This window comes from Procambarus clarkii, chromosome 8 (genome assembly GCF_040958095.1).
Source record: "Procambarus clarkii isolate CNS0578487 chromosome 8, FALCON_Pclarkii_2.0, whole genome shotgun sequence".
Taxonomy (NCBI): Eukaryota; Metazoa; Arthropoda; class Malacostraca; order Decapoda; family Cambaridae; genus Procambarus; species Procambarus clarkii.
In genome coordinates this window covers 15,154,039-15,172,019 of record NC_091157.1, presented here as the reverse complement: position 1 = coordinate 15,172,019, position 17,981 = coordinate 15,154,039, and the positions used below count along the sequence as shown (strand labels likewise).

Here is a 17,981-nt window from a genome sequence, read left to right as displayed (position 1 = left end):
AATTCCCTGGCTAGATGGATGGGACTGCATAACCTAATGTCCAATCAGTCTCATTCCACTAAGATGATGTCACATGGTTTGGTGATTAGTCCATCGTAAGGGGAATCTGCCCCATAATGGTGCTCTCTCAATGATGATAACAAATCTACTCCGTATGTCTTTTCACCAATTAATTATGTGGATCAGATATTTATACTCTTGTACCCCACTCACTAGCTCGCTGTCACCCATGCACCAGCTCGCTGTCACCCATGCACCAGCTCGCTGTCACCCATGCACCAGCTCGCTGTCACCCATGCACCAGCTCGCTGTCACCCATGCACCAGCTCGCTGTCACCCATGCACCAGCTCGCTGTCACCCATGCACCAGCTCGCTGTCACCCATGCACCAGCTCGCAATCACCCATGTACGAGGGGTGTCTGACGTCCTCATCTAGAATGATAAAAGAGTCAACGGTCTGTCATATATCAAGTCTGATGGGCTAATTGATACATGCTGGGTGGGATTATCTGACAAATAGGTCAATAGTAGGTTGCTTAGCCATGACTTAATCTCTTTCTGGTTACTGCTTGAAGTTCCGTGATATTTCATTTTCTGGTTGTGTAGTGACTTCCTTAGACATCATTTTACTCTTCCCTGCCATCCTCTCATAGAAACATTAAAGCTATGAAGCTCATGGTAGAATACACTCTAATTTAATCTGCCGTTTTCGAGTGCTGTGCAGGATGTCTGTACAGGTTTGCAACAAGCTTCTCCAGCTACCAAATTGGGTTCGTTCTCTGAAATCATACGTTTTTGGCATGATCAGCATGTGAGAAATCTGTGGAAGCCTAAAGTAAATGCTTGGGCTCTCTTGTCTAGGTTCTCTTCTAGGTGTACTCCCAAGAGTTGTGGCATAGGTGAATAAACAGATATATATACTTCGATGAGTCACATATCTTATTTTCCCGTGAGTGCTATGGAACAGTATGTTCTACACCAGTAGTTTCAGGAGGACATAGATGTACATCATGGCTCTCCCTGTCGGGAGCAGTGGTGGTCTAGGAAATGGAAGCACATGAGCATCCTATCTTGAGGTTATCTTGAGATGATTTCGGGGCTTAGTGTCCCCGGTGCCCGGTCCTTGACCAAGCCTCCACCCCCCAGAAAGCAGCCCGTGACAGCTGACTAACTCCCAGGTACCTATATATATTTACTGCTAGGTAATAGGAGCATCAGGGTGAAAGAAACTCTGCCCATTATTTCTCGCCGGCGCCCGGGACCGAACCCGGAACCACAGGATCACGCGTACAGTGTTCTGTCTGCTCAGCCACTGGCTCTCTATATATTACACAATCTTTAGGGCGGCTTTAACAGGGTGATGACCATGAGGAAACTATGAACCCTTTCCTCTTTGCAGTATTGCACTGCAGCTGCTATTTTAACGTTTATTTTGGGGGGACCTACTGTTAGCAACATGAAGGACATGTTGCCTCAATTGGGTCAGTGAGTCCAGCACTCTCATCCCCCTGCCTCCAGCCTATGATTTGTTTTTTGGCAATTTACATGCAAAACTGTTAACTTATTTAATTCAATAATTTATTGATATACAATATCTAAATGAACGTTTGCGTACGTTAGCCAACCTCAGCACCACAAAATGCTATTGTTATCATGGTCTATCCAAAGAGATTTTGGATACATTTTTTAGGGAGATTTTCAAATTCACTCCCATATGTCTCTCTCTAGGCCTGTCTGACCCAGTAATTCAATGCTTCTGAAAAATTATATTTGATTCCCCTAGTCAAGATAAAAAGAAGCACTTAGTTGAGTTGTTTTAATTTAATTATGGAAGAGAAGTGAGTGGGTGTTATCTGGATCCTCAGTGGCAGTCATGGACTATTTCACAATGACCTGTGACTTCTGGTCACACCAGCTACGACTAGTTAACCACCTAGCTCAGTGAAACCACAACTTGGCTTTCATAAACTGTTTCAGTGCACAAATCCACAAGGGCCGTGACGAGGATTCGAACCCGCGTCCGAGAGCATCCCAGACGCTGCCTTAATCGACTGAGCTACGACATGGTCGTAGCTCAGTCGATTAAGGCAGCGTCTGGAATGCTCTCGGACGCAGGTTCTAATCCTCGTCATGGATTTGTGGATTTGTTCATTTGATGCATCATGCAATTGTGATTTCTGTGTGTTGTTTCAGTGTCGTTCCTCTTGGTAGGTAAGCAGCTGGGTTGTTCTCAGTTGGTGCATATAATAGCTGCAAGCTGAAATTTGGCTTATTTCATCAACGATACTACTTACAAATGGGGTTTTATTTGTATTATTGTCCAACACTTGGGCTGGACGGGAGAGCGACGGTCTCACTTTATGCAGGTTGGCGTTCAATCCCCGACCATTTAAGTGGTGGGCACCATTCCTTCCCCACCGTCCCATCCCAAATCCTTATCCTGGCCCCTTCCAAGTGCTAGGCTTGGCGCTTTCCCCCCTGAAAATTCCCTTCCCTTGTAGTATTTCTCCCTTATAATTAAACATCTTCAATGTCTGACCAAATAAGTGTTCCGAAATATTAATGATGACAGAGCTTGTGTTGTGTGTCCTGTTCAACGAACCTCTGGTAATACAACTGTTAGTTCCATCTGAGGAAAAGTTCTTTTCTTCAAAGGTGGAACTTTCGCTTTGTCTTATTATATTAGATTGTTGTGATTTAACAAAATATGCAACATTGCCATGTGCTTTACAAGAGACATCACTGAACATGTGCATGGCATTGCAACAGCTTCATCAGTTATTTGTCGTCGAAGATTCGTTGTTAACAGAGCTTCGTTCCTTGTATTTTGCAACTCTTGAGCCAAGGTATCCTCTGTTCTGGCCTTAGTTTCCTGCACTAACGTGCAACCTCTAATGACTTATAAGACCTAGTAGGTCAAGGAATTTACTTGTGTGACAACTAGCCCCTCTTTGTGACAGCGCAGAATTAGCTGGTACTTATTTATTTGTAAAAATTTCTAATTTGGTGTACAACCAATACACTCTCTCAACCTTTTTCGTACCTTCATTCAATTTTGTGGTATGAGAGAGTCTGGGATATAATTTTTTTATCTAAAATTTCATTCATTGAAACTCATGGTTGCAGGTGACGCGTTAACTCCCATCAATTCGTGACTGGCCTCATGACAAATTTCCCACTGGTTGTTTTCACTATTAGCCGTCCCCCTGAATATTACCTGTATAGATTTTGGCTAATTTCAGCCTTTTGGAGGCAGTTTGAGTGTTTCAAGTAGTCATCCGGTGTGGCTGATGGGTGGTGTGGAGTGGTAGAGACGGGGCACCGAATAATATTGTTGAAAATCTGTAAACCTCAAAGACTTTACTGATGTCTGTTGTACAAGAATTTGGACTTGCCCTAAACTTTAGTTAGATAACATATAGTCTTTTGGTAAGACTCAGACCTGACTGTAAACAGTTATTTAGGCTGGTTACTTATGAGTTAAGTTTGGTACTGCAATTAAAAGCTATCTACAAAGGGGAAGTGAGGGACTGTTTCATCACAGCTTGATGCCATAAGTAGTGGCAGTCTCAAGGATCGTCGTTTTGTACGACATCTATAAATTTACTGTGAAGTTGTAGCTCTATGGTCTCATTATAAGTTCTGGAATGGTTAGGCTTCTTTTTCGGTTTTGCTACTTTTGCTTCAAACTAGCTGTAAGTCACGAGCCTACCCTCGTGGGCTACGGGGGCCTCGTAGCCTGGTGGATAGCGCACAGGACTCGTAATTCTGTGGCGCGGGTTCGATTCCCGCACGAGGCAGAAACAAATGGGCAAAGTTTCTTTCACCCTGAATGTCCTTGTTACCTAGCAGTAAATAGGTACCTGGGAGTTAGCCAGCTGTCATGGGCTGCTTCCTGGGGGTGGAGGCCTGGTCGAGGACCGGGCCGCGGGGACACTAAAGCCCCGAAATCATCTCAAGATAACCTCAAGATGCTATAGTAAATTGTTGTGGCTTGTGACTAATTTTCCAAGGTAACCTGATCCATTACTGACCATCTTAGTACAGTACTGAGTCAAGGTACCTGATGATGTGTGCACATATCATCAGGACTTGGTTGGCTAGGTTGGATACCTATGGTATCGAGATCCCATACCGATGAACCGGTTTCAGCCCATCTTTGCTCAACTGAGTGATTTCGAATGACGATTGTTCCATACCCAGCCTGGGGTCAGATTCACGAATCAGTTGTGCAAGTACTTACGGACGAGTACAACATTCTTCAATTTTTGACGGCTTTGGTTACATTTATTAAACAGTTTTCAACCATGAAAACTTCCCAATCAACCTGTTGTTATTGTTATAAACAGACTCCTGGTGCTTCGGAGCACATTAACTGTTTAATAACTTGTAAACAAAGCTGCCAAAGATTTAGACAATGTGTACAGGTGCGTAAATATTTGTGTAACTTATTTGTGAATCTGGCCTCTGGTAGCTGTTATAGATTCTGAATTTTCATTCTCCATATGAGCAAGTATGTATTTAATAGACCTGTCATAAGTTTGCCTCTTACTGAATATATCAAATTCATACATTGAAGCTTCTCTTTGCTCAGAATATAATTGTGGTAGTAATCTGACACGACCAATAGTGCCTCTGATGTGGTAAGAATTATTCTGTTGATCAGCCAATTTTACCCATTTTGCTTCCAGATTTTTTGCTGTTGGCCCTAAACCAGTTATGTGCGGGTCATTTGTGATTGTCTAAATCAATCGCTTTTACAGAACTGGAATGCTTCCCTGAAGGAAGGAACATTTTACTACATATTAAGTTTGAGGTCCTGTAATGGCTATGACCACATGCATATTTAGAGTGACCTGTGTTAAAGGTCTAAATTGAAAATCTTCCAATGTATGTTAAGTAATTAAAGTCTTGTGGGAACTTTCATCAAACAACCCTGGGGTTATTTTTTTCGTTCGCTTATTGTTTGGTATTGCAGCCACCGTGTTGGTCTTTACCAACACCACATTGACTTCATTTTCCACCTTGCAGTGTTGCACCGCAACTGATGTTTTGACTTTTGGGTTGGGGGGACCTACTATTAACAATCGTGACTCCACACAATACCGTGTGGGGTACGTCTCACACGTGTTGGTGTCCTGAGCTCACAAGCGTTAAATGCACCAGTGCCAGTGTTGCAATCGTTTCTGCAGTGAAGAGCAGGAGGGGGGGCAAGACACTGATAAACTAAATGTTCCAGTTTACAGATCAAACAACTTGTACCTGTTGCACCTGCAGGATGTCCTGGTCTCCTGAAGACTGGCATTACGAAAGGTTTCAATTGAGACGCGGAAAATGTGTTCTCGTTTCCTTCCATAAAAAGATGTGATTTGAGGTTTAGGATTTGCTTCTACTGCTTTAAATTTATCTGAGGTCGCTCGAGCAATTTTGTCATGCTGTTGATTTTTAAATTTAGCACGAGATTCGTTGTTTATCATGAGATTATCCTGCTAAGTGCTTTCCTCTTTCACAAACTTGGGTGGGGGGAGAGAGGGACCTAAATACACATAGCCTGTGAATCAAAATTAATCAACTAATAGAAATTTGCTACGATTGTTAGTCTACTAATTGATACTGGATTAGTTAAAGAGAAAATTCAGCTCATCTGTAATGTAGAATATAACCTGGTAATAGGCCAGAGACACTCCGTCACATGGGCTGAAACTCGTGGTCAAGGTCTGTATGGCGTCCAGGAAAGCCTCGTGTTGCGCCAGAATAATGTAGTAACTTTCCTTCTCCTTGTCTCCACCTGCCGAATAATGACAAAGTAGTAACCTGCAACTAATATATTCGACGACAAGGAAAGAAGAATATGTTTCCTTCACATAATTCTTACCTGCTCTGTGTGGGTAGCCCTGCTCTATAACCGGTCAATTTATTAGCTTAAGTGATCACTATACTTATCTATCAACTGGAAATAGTACTCTTCCCATGATTAGCGAAGTTCGTGTTGATAACAGGAGTCGTTGGAGCTCCACAACACTATAATTTCACAGGAAAATTAGATAACTCGCACTAGCGTGTTCGTGGGCTAAGCTGGTCTCTCTAATAATGGCGTCTCTTCCCTCCCGGCTCGGGACGCCTCCACAAACACGGTTCTAAATCCGTCATTATTGACTTAGGGGAAAAAAACTTTGAGTTTACTTCTAATTTAGTTAAATCCAGTCCTGGAGAATACTTTTCTATTCTATTTGTTTCCCCTGACTGGTGTTTTAATGATGCGTGTTATGGATAAATAAATATTCAGGTGAAATGGCAAATGTCTCATTTTCTCTGAGAAGCTGCAAAAAAAAACTTTTTCTTCTAATGATTCTCTTAGGGAATTAGTGGTTAGTAAGGTTAGTATCTAATTAACATATTCGCATTTACTCGGTACACTGTGTTAGCATTTGGTGTCATGAATTTCGACACCACCTATATTTATTTCTCTCTTAAAGTTCTTTATGGTAGTGTTGACACATGTTAGAGCGACACTTAGCGTTCTTCTTTGTACGAATTATGTCCTCAGCCAGTCAGCATCATTGGCATTAACGTGTGTACTAAGAGTATTTATTAAAGATTCTACCTCTAGTGTGAAACTTTGTAATGAATTATGAATTATAGTTGGAGGAGGTAAATCCTTTAAACTGTCACTGAGATTTGCATGTTGATAATTCATTGTTCGAATAACTGTTCTTTAGCAGTTAAACTGCAAAATGAGTCATCATCTGGAAGGCTTAACTTCCAGATTACAGTTCTAGCCTTCTCCATGAAGAGGCCATTTTAAATAGTTATCTTTGTTACCTTGGGTATTCAAGGCTGGGAATCGATCAATATATCAAAAGATTCCCAAAACCTTACCCCCCTCAAAACTGGGTAAGTTAACAGTGGAAACTTTGGTTGTGTAAGATTTACATCAGTAAGTGAAGATGACCTGGTTGTTGCAGTGACATTCTGTCGTAGACATTAGAAATTAGTCTAAATTAACTTGCGTATCTCCTTCAACCTGTGCCAGGGTTTTGAATAATTTGATCCAGTCCATTACCTAATACCTGACTACCTGAAAGTTGGATTACTTATTAATAATATTTCTTTAATATACTGAAATTTGTTGAGTGCCACTGTTACATTGGTGCCAACAGAATAATCCACTAAAGGAAGTTGTAAGTTATTATGTTAAATGTTTCTTAACCCTTCAACTGCGCATATCAACCAGGGATCGTTTCATTGGTGGAGTGCATGCCATCAGTGTCGTTTTTAAATATCGCATAAGTTTTAAGATGGGGGCACTCCTAGGATGCCTCAAGCCACTAGAAAACAACCACCATCTTAAAAAATGTAACCTTCCACATGTTTGTATGAAGGCCTTAGTGTGTATCCAGCAACCATGAGCGACGTGTGCGCCTCCAGCTCTCATGTGGTTGATGCCATAGCATCACTCACAGACCAACAAGAAACTGCAAGAACTTGACTGAAACAGGGTCGTTGTCTGGTCGTCTTCTCCATGTCGTAGTCTAGTCGTCTGGAGCGTGTGCCAGGGAACACCAAGCACATAGGTTCGAATCATCATCACGGCTCCTACAGGTTTTGTCACTGATGCAGTCACGTTAGGGTGGTTAATCTGTGTGTAGTGATATAGATGATTCTGCCACGGACAAAGACTGTTTTTAACGATCCGATAGCAGTGATACGCACAGGGAAATTAATGAGCTAGTGTTTCAAAAGCGAGGGTTACACCACTGCCACTGTAGTCATGGTTTACTCCACCACTGCCACCATGGTTCTGGTTTAATCCACCAATGCCAACGTGGTCCTGGTTTACTACACCACTGCCAAAATGGCCCTGGTTTACTCCACCACTGCCACCATGGTTCTGCTCTTACTCCACCACTGCCACCATGGCCCTAGATTACTCCACCACTGCCACCATGGCACTGGTTTACTCCAACACTGCCACCATTGCCCTGGTTTACTCCACCACTGCCACCATTGCCCTGGTTTACTCCAACACTACCACCATGGTTCTGGTTTATTCCAACACTGCCACCATGGCCCTGGTTTACTCCACCTACTGCCACCATTGCCCTGGTTACTCCAACACTACCACCATGGCTCTGGTTTAATCCACCACTGCCACCATAGTTCTGGTTTAATCCACTACTGCCACCATGGTCCTGGTTTACAGCAATACTGCCACCATTGTCATGGTTTACTCCACCACTGCCACTGTGGCCTTGGTTTACTCTACCACTGCCGCCAGCATGGCGCTGGATTACTCCACCACTGCCACCATGGCCTTGGTTTACTCCACCACTGTCACCATGGTTCTGGTTTAATCCACCACTGCCACCATGCCCCTAGTTTACTCCACCACTGCCACCATGCCCCTAGTTTACTCCACCACTGCCACCATGGCCTTGGTTTACTCCACCACTGCCACCATGGTTCTGGTTTAATCCACCACTGCCACCATGCCCCTAGTTTACTCCAACACTGCCACCATGGCCCTGGTTTACTCCACCACTGCCACCATGGTCCTGGTTTACTCCAATACTGCCACCATTGTCATGGTTTACTCCAACACTGCCACTATGGTCCTGGTTTACCCCACCACTGCCACTATGGTCCTGGTTTACTTCACCGCTGCCACTATGGCTTTGGTTTACTCCACCACTGCCAGCATGGCGCTGGTTTACTCCACCACTGCCACCATGACCCTGGTTTACTCCACCACTGCCACCATGGTTATAGTTTACTCCACCACTGCCACCATGGCCCTGCTTTACTCCACCACTGCCACCATGACCATGGTTTACTCCTCCACGGCCACCATGGTCCTGGTTTACTCCAACACTGCCACAATGGTCCTGGTTTACTCCAACACTGCCACCATGGTCCTGGTGTACTCCATTACTGCCACCATTTTCATGGTTTACTCCAAAACTGCCACCATGTCCCATGTTAACTCCATTACTGCCACAATGGCCCTAGTTTACTCCAACACTGCCACCATGGCCCTAGTTTACTCCAACACTGCCACCATTGTCCTGGTGTACTCCAACACTGTCACCATACTTTGAGGTTACCTTGAGGTGCTTCCGGGGCTTAGCGTCCCCGCGGCCCGGTCGTCGACCAGGCCTCCTGGTTGCTGGACTGATCAACCAGGCTGTTGGACGCGGCTGCTCGCAGCCTGACGTATGAGTCACAGCCTGGTTGATCAGGTATCCATTGGAGGTGCTTATCCAGTTCTCTCTTTAACAGTGTGAGGGGTCGGCCAGTTATGTCCCTTATGTGTAGTGGAAGCGTGTTGAACAGTCTCGGGCCTCTGATGTTGATAGAGTTCTCTCTCAGAGAACCTGTTGCACCTCTGCTTTTCAACGGGGGTATTCTGCACATCCTGCCATGTCTTCTGGTCTCATGTGATGTTATTTCTGTGTGCAGGTTTGGGACCAGCCCCTCTGATATTTTCCACGTGTAAATTATTATGTATCTCTCCCGCCTGCGCTCAAGGGAGTACAGATTTAGGCTCTTTAGTCGGTCCCAATAGTTTAGATGTTTTACTGAGTGGATTCTAGCAGTAAAGGATCTCTGCACGCTCTCCAGGTCAGCAATTTCTCCAGCTTTGAAAGGGGCTGTCATTGTGCAGCAGTACTCCACTCTAGAGAGCACAAGCGTTTTGAAAAGTATCATCATCGGTATAGCATCTCTAGTGTGAAAAATTCTTGTTATCCAACCTGTCATTTTTCTTGCAGTTGTGACGGCTACTTTATTGTGTTCTTTAAAGGTAAGGTCTTCTGACATGAGTACACCCAGATCCTTTACATTGCCTTTTCGTTCTTACCCTTAAACCATGGTCATGGCTTACTCCAACACTACCACCATTCTCATGGTTTACTCCAACACTACCACCATTCTCATGGTTTACTCCAACACTACCACCATTCTCATGGTTTACTCCAACACTACCACCATTCTCATGGTTTACTCCAACACTACCACCATTCTCATGGTTTACTCCAACACTACCACCATTCTCATGGTTTACTCCAACACTACCACCATTCTCATGGTTTACTCCAACACTACCACCATTCTCATGGTTTACTCCAACACTACCACCATTCTCATGGTTTACTCCAACACTACCACCATTCTCATGGTTTACTCCAACACTGCCACCATGGCTCTGGTTTACTCCAACACTGCCACCATGGCCCTGGTTTACTACAACACTGCCACCATGGCCCTGGTTTACTCCAACACTGCCACCATGGTCCTGGATTACTCCAACACTGCCACCATGACCCTGGTTTACTCCAACAGTGCCACCATAGCCCTGGTTTGCTCCAACACTGCCACCATGGTCATGGTTTACTCCACCACTGCCACTATGGCCTTGGTTTACTCTACCACTGCCACCATGATCCTGGTTTACTCCACCACTGCCACCATGGTCCTGGTTTACTCCACGACTGCCACCATGGTCCTGGTTTACTCCAACACTGCCACCATTGTCATGGTATACTCCACCACTGCCACCATGATCCTGGTTTACTCTACCATTGCCGCCATGGTCCTGGTTTACTCCACCACTGCTACCATGGTCATGGTTAACTCCACCACTGCCACCATGGCCATGGTTAACTCCACCACTGCCACCATGCCCCTAGTTTACTCCACCACTGCCACCATGCCCCTAGTTTACTCCACCACTGCCACCATGGCCATGGTTAACTCCACCACTGCCACCATGACCATGGTATACTCCACCACTGCCACCATGCCCCTAGTTTAGTCCACCACTGCCACCATGCCCCTAGTTTACTCCACCACTGCAGCAGCTGGGTTCCTGCTTGAGCACAACAATAGTGTCTATGTCACAGTAAGGTCACGAAGGAGAGCAACTGCTCATGTTTGATCCAAGTATTTCAAGAGATGAATGTCAACTGTGAGCGACAGAGTGTCAGTAATGCACAGGAAGCACAGGCACGAAGTGAATAATTGACAGTTATTTACACCGGTCAGATGGTAGACAGTGGCAAGGTCAACTATACAACAAAAGGTAAAATATATCAACTAAATTTTGTGATGGACTATTATATATATATTCGCTTGGTTGATAAATGTGGCATAATGTTTGGCGTTGAGGAATGTGTACAAATATACATACTGAACAAAATAAAAAAATGGATACAAACAAAAGGAAAAAACTGGACAAAGTGATACTGGATGAAGGAAAAAATATTCTCTTAGTCCAGTATCAAGTGGACTAAAGAAATATTTGTTCACCTCGTGGACGTAGCCGTGATGAACAGTCACAACAAGTATTTAGTGAAGTCAGGAAGAAACCATAAACGCACGTGTTTAGTCCTGCCATTGTCCCAGTATTGCCTGAAAAGTGTCGTCAAAAAAGATCATGTTGCAACAGCAGGGGTTGTCAGCCCAACAATGCCTCGCGCTGCTCAGAACGGACTCGCTCTCAAAAAGAGCACAAGGCACACGTGAGTGCGTGTTCTGTCTCCACACGCACAGGGGAGAGAACGAGGGGAGGACAGTACTACCTGCGGCCAAAACTCCATCGCTGCTTTATGTAGTGTAAACTGCTCCCAGGATCTTCATATCCTTCAGAGGTTCTGAGTGTGTACAGTAGTATGGAACATGAACATGTACGAAGAGTGTGTGTGAAAGTGTGCAGCTATATCCATGGGAGAATGTCTGTCTGTCTGACTCTCAGTTCGAGGTTGAAGGGAATGATGGTTCCAGTTAATCTCCGTCAATTTTCCGTTGTGAATTGTGATTCTATGGTGTCTGTTATAGAGTGGTAGGCGTCGACTGACATGCCCGTTTTTAAGTAGGATTGGCTCCAACTGACTTGACATGTTGGCTTCATTGTCATTAGCGTCTTCCAATTTATTTCACCTCTGTCAACGACGTTGAATCAGTGTCGATGACGTTGATTGAACGTTACTCGAACATGGTTGGCCCACTAGGAGAGAGAACGGGAGGTACAATGAGAGAATAGAAGAGTGAGAGGGAGGGGGAATGGAAGTAAGGGGGGGGGCAGAAGATGGGAAAGGGGGAAGACAAATGGACGGAGAACCGAGGACTGCTTGATAACCCCCCATTAATCTGTATCTATAAGAGATAATGCCTATTTGTCTGTTCGTGGCTGGAAGACAGATGCTTGGGGCTAGATGCATTAATTTGTAAAGGATTAGTGATGATTTGGTCAGGAGAGTCTCAGGGATGGCTGGGGTCGGCCCAGTGCTCTCCTGATGAAGGACACCTTCCCAAGTTCCCTCCATCAAGAGGTCTGTGGATACAAAATGCTCAGCCCTGAGTCCGTAGACTTCACCATTTCTATTCAAGAACACCAGCATATAAAGTTGTGATTTGTTCAGACCTGGAACCAATGTTTATGACCCGCACAAAACGTCCACCAGACTGTGCGACACAGTGGTTGCCAGGATCAGGTTGGGTTACCGTTATCTGTGGCAGGTGGCTACAAGTGACGGATCTCTTAATCCTGAGCACTCTAGGTGCAATCTCTGTGAGCAGGAACTGGGTCATGATCTCCCCACACTACATCCCTGAATGCCCAGTTATTAGACCTTTCAGAACCGTTGGCATGAGGAACCTGGAGCTTTGTAATTACTTTATTCACCCTCGTGTTCTTGAAGATATCCTCATAACGCACCCAGAGTTTGCCAGTGCAGGCTACTGATCTCATGGTCCTGTATGACTAACTATCTAGTGTAATGGGGATTTTTAGCATCACGTAGCTAGTTCTTGAAACACTCTGTGCTCCCCTTCAAATAGTTTAGGGCAGCTGCACAAATGCAGATTTGTGCCCGAACGAATTTGTTCCCTGCCCATAACGCTATGCGGGTTAATGGTTTTACAAGACTGTAAAAACCCTATTCTTATGTAATCTCACTAACCCATTGTACCTTGTTGTGAATAAATTATTATTTTTATTAGTAGATGTACCTAAATGGGTTAATAAAAAAACAGACATGAGTTTGAAGTGTAAACATTTGGTTAGAGTGATCGAGGTATATGTAAACTGGGTTAGTGATGGTGGAGAGAGATAGGTGTGGATGCATGGAGAGGAAGGTGGTGGTGTGGAGATGGAAGAGTGCAGGACCCAAGACAATGCCACTCACTGCTCCAACAAGTGTTTCATAGATTTATTATGTTACTGTCATTTCCTGGTGCTTGTCTCTACTAGCTGTGAGCGCAGGTCGTTCGAAACGCTGCCAGGTGGCTAAGTGTTCCTCTTATTGACATTCCTGGTAATAAGGAAATTGTTGTCTAGGAACTATTTATTTTATTCTCTAATGGGAACCATTATGAGTGAACTGTCGTGGAGAAGAACGAGTCCCAACAACGGTTATCTTGAGATCTCTTATCTTGAGATGATTTCGGGGCTTAGCGTCCCCGCGGCCCGGTCACGGTGCTCCAACATGAAACATGTTGACACACCATGTCACAACATGTGACAACGTGTGACACAACGCACACGCTTCAGGAAAGTATAAACAGCTCTGTTCGTCCAGGAACCATATCAAGTCGTGACACAAAAAGGAGTGGGTGAGAGTCGTTTAGTATGTAGTTAGGTTAGCATATGTTATCTCTGGAGAGAGATGACAGTAATGTTACCTTCATCAGTTTAATCCATATCTATAGAAAAGGCAGTCTGTGTGTTTGTCTGTCCAGGGTTGCAGACGAGACGCAAATGGCTAGCACATTAAATTTTGCAGGCTGACGGATGGGTATAATGGGACGGTCATGCCATGGAGGGGGGAGGTTTGGTCTGACCCATCAACCTGGAAGTATCTTCTAATATAATAAATGGTATATTCACATATATTCACATTTCAGAATTTAACATAAGCGTGTCGATGACTAATTTTGTACTTTGTTTCTGGTTACTGCAGCGTTTCAGTGCTCGAGGAAGGTGCCAGAGTGCCAGTGCTACCACCTGGAGGCCAACTGCTCAGGCCTCGCACTCAAGTACTTCCCAGATATTGAGGACAACATCAATCGCCTGTGAGTATACTTCCGTTAGTCCCTTGAGATGGGTGCTTGGGAGTTCCATAGGGGTGGAATGGGTGGGGTTGGGATGAAGGAGGTTGTTGGGGGTGTGTCCTGGGAAAGGTATTGGGGAGGGAGGAAGGGAAGGAGGGAAGGAGGGAGAGAGGTGTTTAAGGGGAGGAAACGGAGAGGCCAGTGGAGTAGATGCATAGTGTAGAGGCACCAGGGATGGGTAAATAGTAGGGAAAGAGCAGGGGGTAATTAGAAAGCTGTCGATAATATTTAGGGAAATTGTGAAATAGATGGAGAAAGTTGGAAAACCTCACAGGAGTCCCAAAGTAACTAGCTTCTTAACACCTGCTGACTACACTGTGGACCACTGGCTGACTACACTGTGGACCACTGGCTGACTACACTGTGGACCACTGGCTGACTACACTGTGGACCACTGGCTGACTACACTGTGGACCACTGGCTGACTACACTGTGGACCACTGGCTGACTACACTGTGGACCACTGGCTGACTACACTGTGGACCACTGGCTGACTACACTGTGGACCACTGGCTGACCACACTGTGGACCACTGGCTGACCACACTGTGGACCACTGGCTGACTACACTGTGGACCACTGGCTGACTACACTGTGGACCACTGGCTGACTACACTGTGGACCACTGGCTGACTACACTGTGGACCACTGGCTGACTACACTGTGGACCACTGGCTGACCACACTGTGGACCACTGGCTGACTACACTGTGGACCACTGGCTGACCACACTGTGGACTTCTGGCTGACTACACTGTGGACCACTGGCTGACTACACTGTGGACCACTGGCTGACCACACTGTGGACCACTGGCTGACTACACTGTGGACCACTGGCTGACCACACTGTGGACCACTGGCTGACTACACTGTGGACCACTGGCTGACCACACTGTGGACCACTGGCTGACTACACTGTGGACCACTGGCTGACCACACTGTGGACCACTAGCTGACTACACTGTGGACCACTGACTGACTACACTGTGGACCACTGGCTGACTACACTGTGGACCACTGGCTGACTACACTGTGGACCACTGGCTGACCACACTGTGGACCACTGGCTGACTACACTGTGGACCACTGGCTGACCACACTGTGGACCACTGGCTGACTACACTGTGGACCACTGGCTGACCACACTGTGGACCACTGGCTGACTACACTGTGGACCACTGGCTGACCACACTGTGGACTTCTGGCTGACTACACTGTGGACCACTGGCTGACTACACTGTGGACCACCGGCTGACTACACTGTGGACCACTGGCTGACTACACTGTGGACCACTGGCTGACTACACTGTGAACCACAAGCTGACTACACTGTGAACCACTGGCTGACTACACTGTGGACCACTGACTTACAACACTGTGAACCACTAGCTGACTACACTGTGGACCACTGACTTACTACACTGTGAACCACTAGCTGACTACACTGTGGACCACCGGCTGACAACACTGTGGACCACTAGCTGACTACACTGTGAACCACTGGCTGACTACACTGTGAACCACCGGCTGACTACACTGTGGACCACTGACTTACTACACTGTGAACCACTAGCTGACTACACTGTGGACCACCGGCTGACTACACTGTGGACCACTGGCTGACTACACTGTGGACCACCGGCTGACTACACTGTGGACTACCGGCTGACTACACTGTGGACCACTGGCTGACTACACTGTGGACCACCGGCTGACTACACTGTGGACCACCGGCTGACTACACTGTGGACCACTGGCTGACTACACTGTGGACCACCGGCTGACTACACTGTGGACCACCGGCTGACTACACTGTGGACCACTGGCTGACTACACTGTGGACCACTGGCTGACTACACTGTGGACCACTGGCTGACCACACTGTGGACCACTGGCTGACTACACTGTGGACCACTGGCTGACCACACTGTGGACTTCTGGCTGACTACACTGTGGACCACTGGCTGACTACACTGTGGACCACTGGCTGACCACACTGTGGACCACTGGCTGACTACACTGTGGACCACTGGCTGACCACACTGTGGACCACTGGCTGACCACACTGTGGACCACTGGCTGACTACACTGTGGACCACTGGCTGACCACACTGTGGACCACTGGCTGACCACACTGTGGACCACTGGCTGACTACACTGTGGACCACTGGCTGACCACACTGGGGACCACTGGCTGACTACACTGTGGACCACTAGCTGACTACACTGTGGACCACCGGTTGACTACACTGTGGACCACTGGCTGGCTACACTGTGGACCACTGGCTGACTACACTGTGGACCACTGGCTGACTACACTGTGGACCACTGGCTGACTACACTGTGGACCACTGGCTGACTACACTCTGGACCACTGGCTGACTACACTGTGGACCACTGGCTGACTACACTGTGGACTGCCCACTTCCACCCAGTTTTAACAAAGTCGTCCCCATGTGTGGGAGAATGTATGTGATGTGATTATTTCGTCAATGTATTTGTACTGTAGTATTGAATTTATTTGTGGGAACACACTCCCACACCGTGGGGGGGGGAGGGAGGGAGGGGGTCAATATGCGCCTATCCAGAGAATCTATCGAAACTGATGCATCCCCCCCCCCTCACTTCCAAACCCTGGGGGGGGGCAGGGAACTATCGGGAAAGAGGGAGGAAAGTATCAGGGTAAAGCGCCAAGCCATTACGACTATATAGCACTAGGGAAGAGTCAGGATAAGGATTTGGGATGGGACGGGGGAAGTAAATGATGCCCAACCACTTGAACAGTCGGGGATTGAACGCCGACCTGCAAGAAGCGAGACCGTCGCTCTACTGTCCATTCCAAGAGGTATGAGATTAATATTAGTTATTCAAATTCAGGTCTTACAGTATATATAGTAAATTCTTGAAATTAAAATGATGACTTCTTGCTCAGTCCTACTTCTATCCCCTCAATTGATCATCGGGTGTAGACAAGCAAAAAACCCGACCCTTATACCCTTCCAGGCGAGAGACTCGACCACAGCCACACTACCCTTATACCCTTCCAGGCGAGAGACTCGACCACAGCCACACTACCCTTATACCCTGGCCGAGCGTGAGACTCGACCACAGCCACACTACCCTTATACCCTGGCCGAGCGTGAGACTCGACCACAGCCACACTACCCTTATACCCTGGCCGAGCGTGAGACTCGACTACAGCCACACTACCCTTATACCCTGGCCGAGCGTGAGACTCGACCACAGCCACACTACCCTTATACCCTGGCCGAGCGTGAGACTCGACCACAGCCACACTACCCTTACACCCTTGCCGGGCGAGAGACTCGACCACAGCCACACTACCCTTATACCTTGGCCGAGCGAGAGACTCGACCACAGCCACACTACCCTTATACCATGGCCGGGCGTGAGACTCGTCCACAGCCACACTACCCTTATACCATAACCGAGCGAGAGACTCGACCACAGCCACACTACCCTTATACCCTGGCTGAGCGAGAGACTCGACCACAGCTACACTACCCTTATACCCTGGCCGAGCGTGAGACTCGTCCACAGCCACACTACCCTTATACCCTGGTCGGGCGAGAGACTCGACCACAGCCACACTACCCTTATACCCTGGCCGAGCGTGAGACTCGACCACAGCCACACTACCCTTATACTCTGGCCGGGCGTGAGACTCGCCCACAGCCACACAACCCTTATACCCTGGCCGAGCGTGAGACTCGACCACAGCCACACTACCCTTATACCCTGGCCGGGCGTGAGACTCGACCACAGCCACACGACCCTTATACCATGGCCGGGCGTGAGACTCGACCACAGCCACACTACCCTTATACCCTGGCCTAGCGAGAGACTCAACCA

The 17,981-nt window shown here is 46.8% G+C and overlaps 1 protein-coding gene across 1 annotated transcript in view; it reads left to right on the top strand.

Annotated features, from left to right (window-relative positions):
• Window positions 1-17,981, top strand: part of LOC123759743 (G-protein coupled receptor GRL101) — a 785,517-nt gene that overhangs the window by 434,928 nt on the left and 332,608 nt on the right. The window contains exon 16 of the mRNA XM_069319377.1: window positions 13,960-14,071. Coding sequence (XP_069175478.1) covers window positions 13,960-14,071 — 112 coding nt within the window. The remainder of the gene's footprint in view (window positions 1-13,959; window positions 14,072-17,981) is intronic.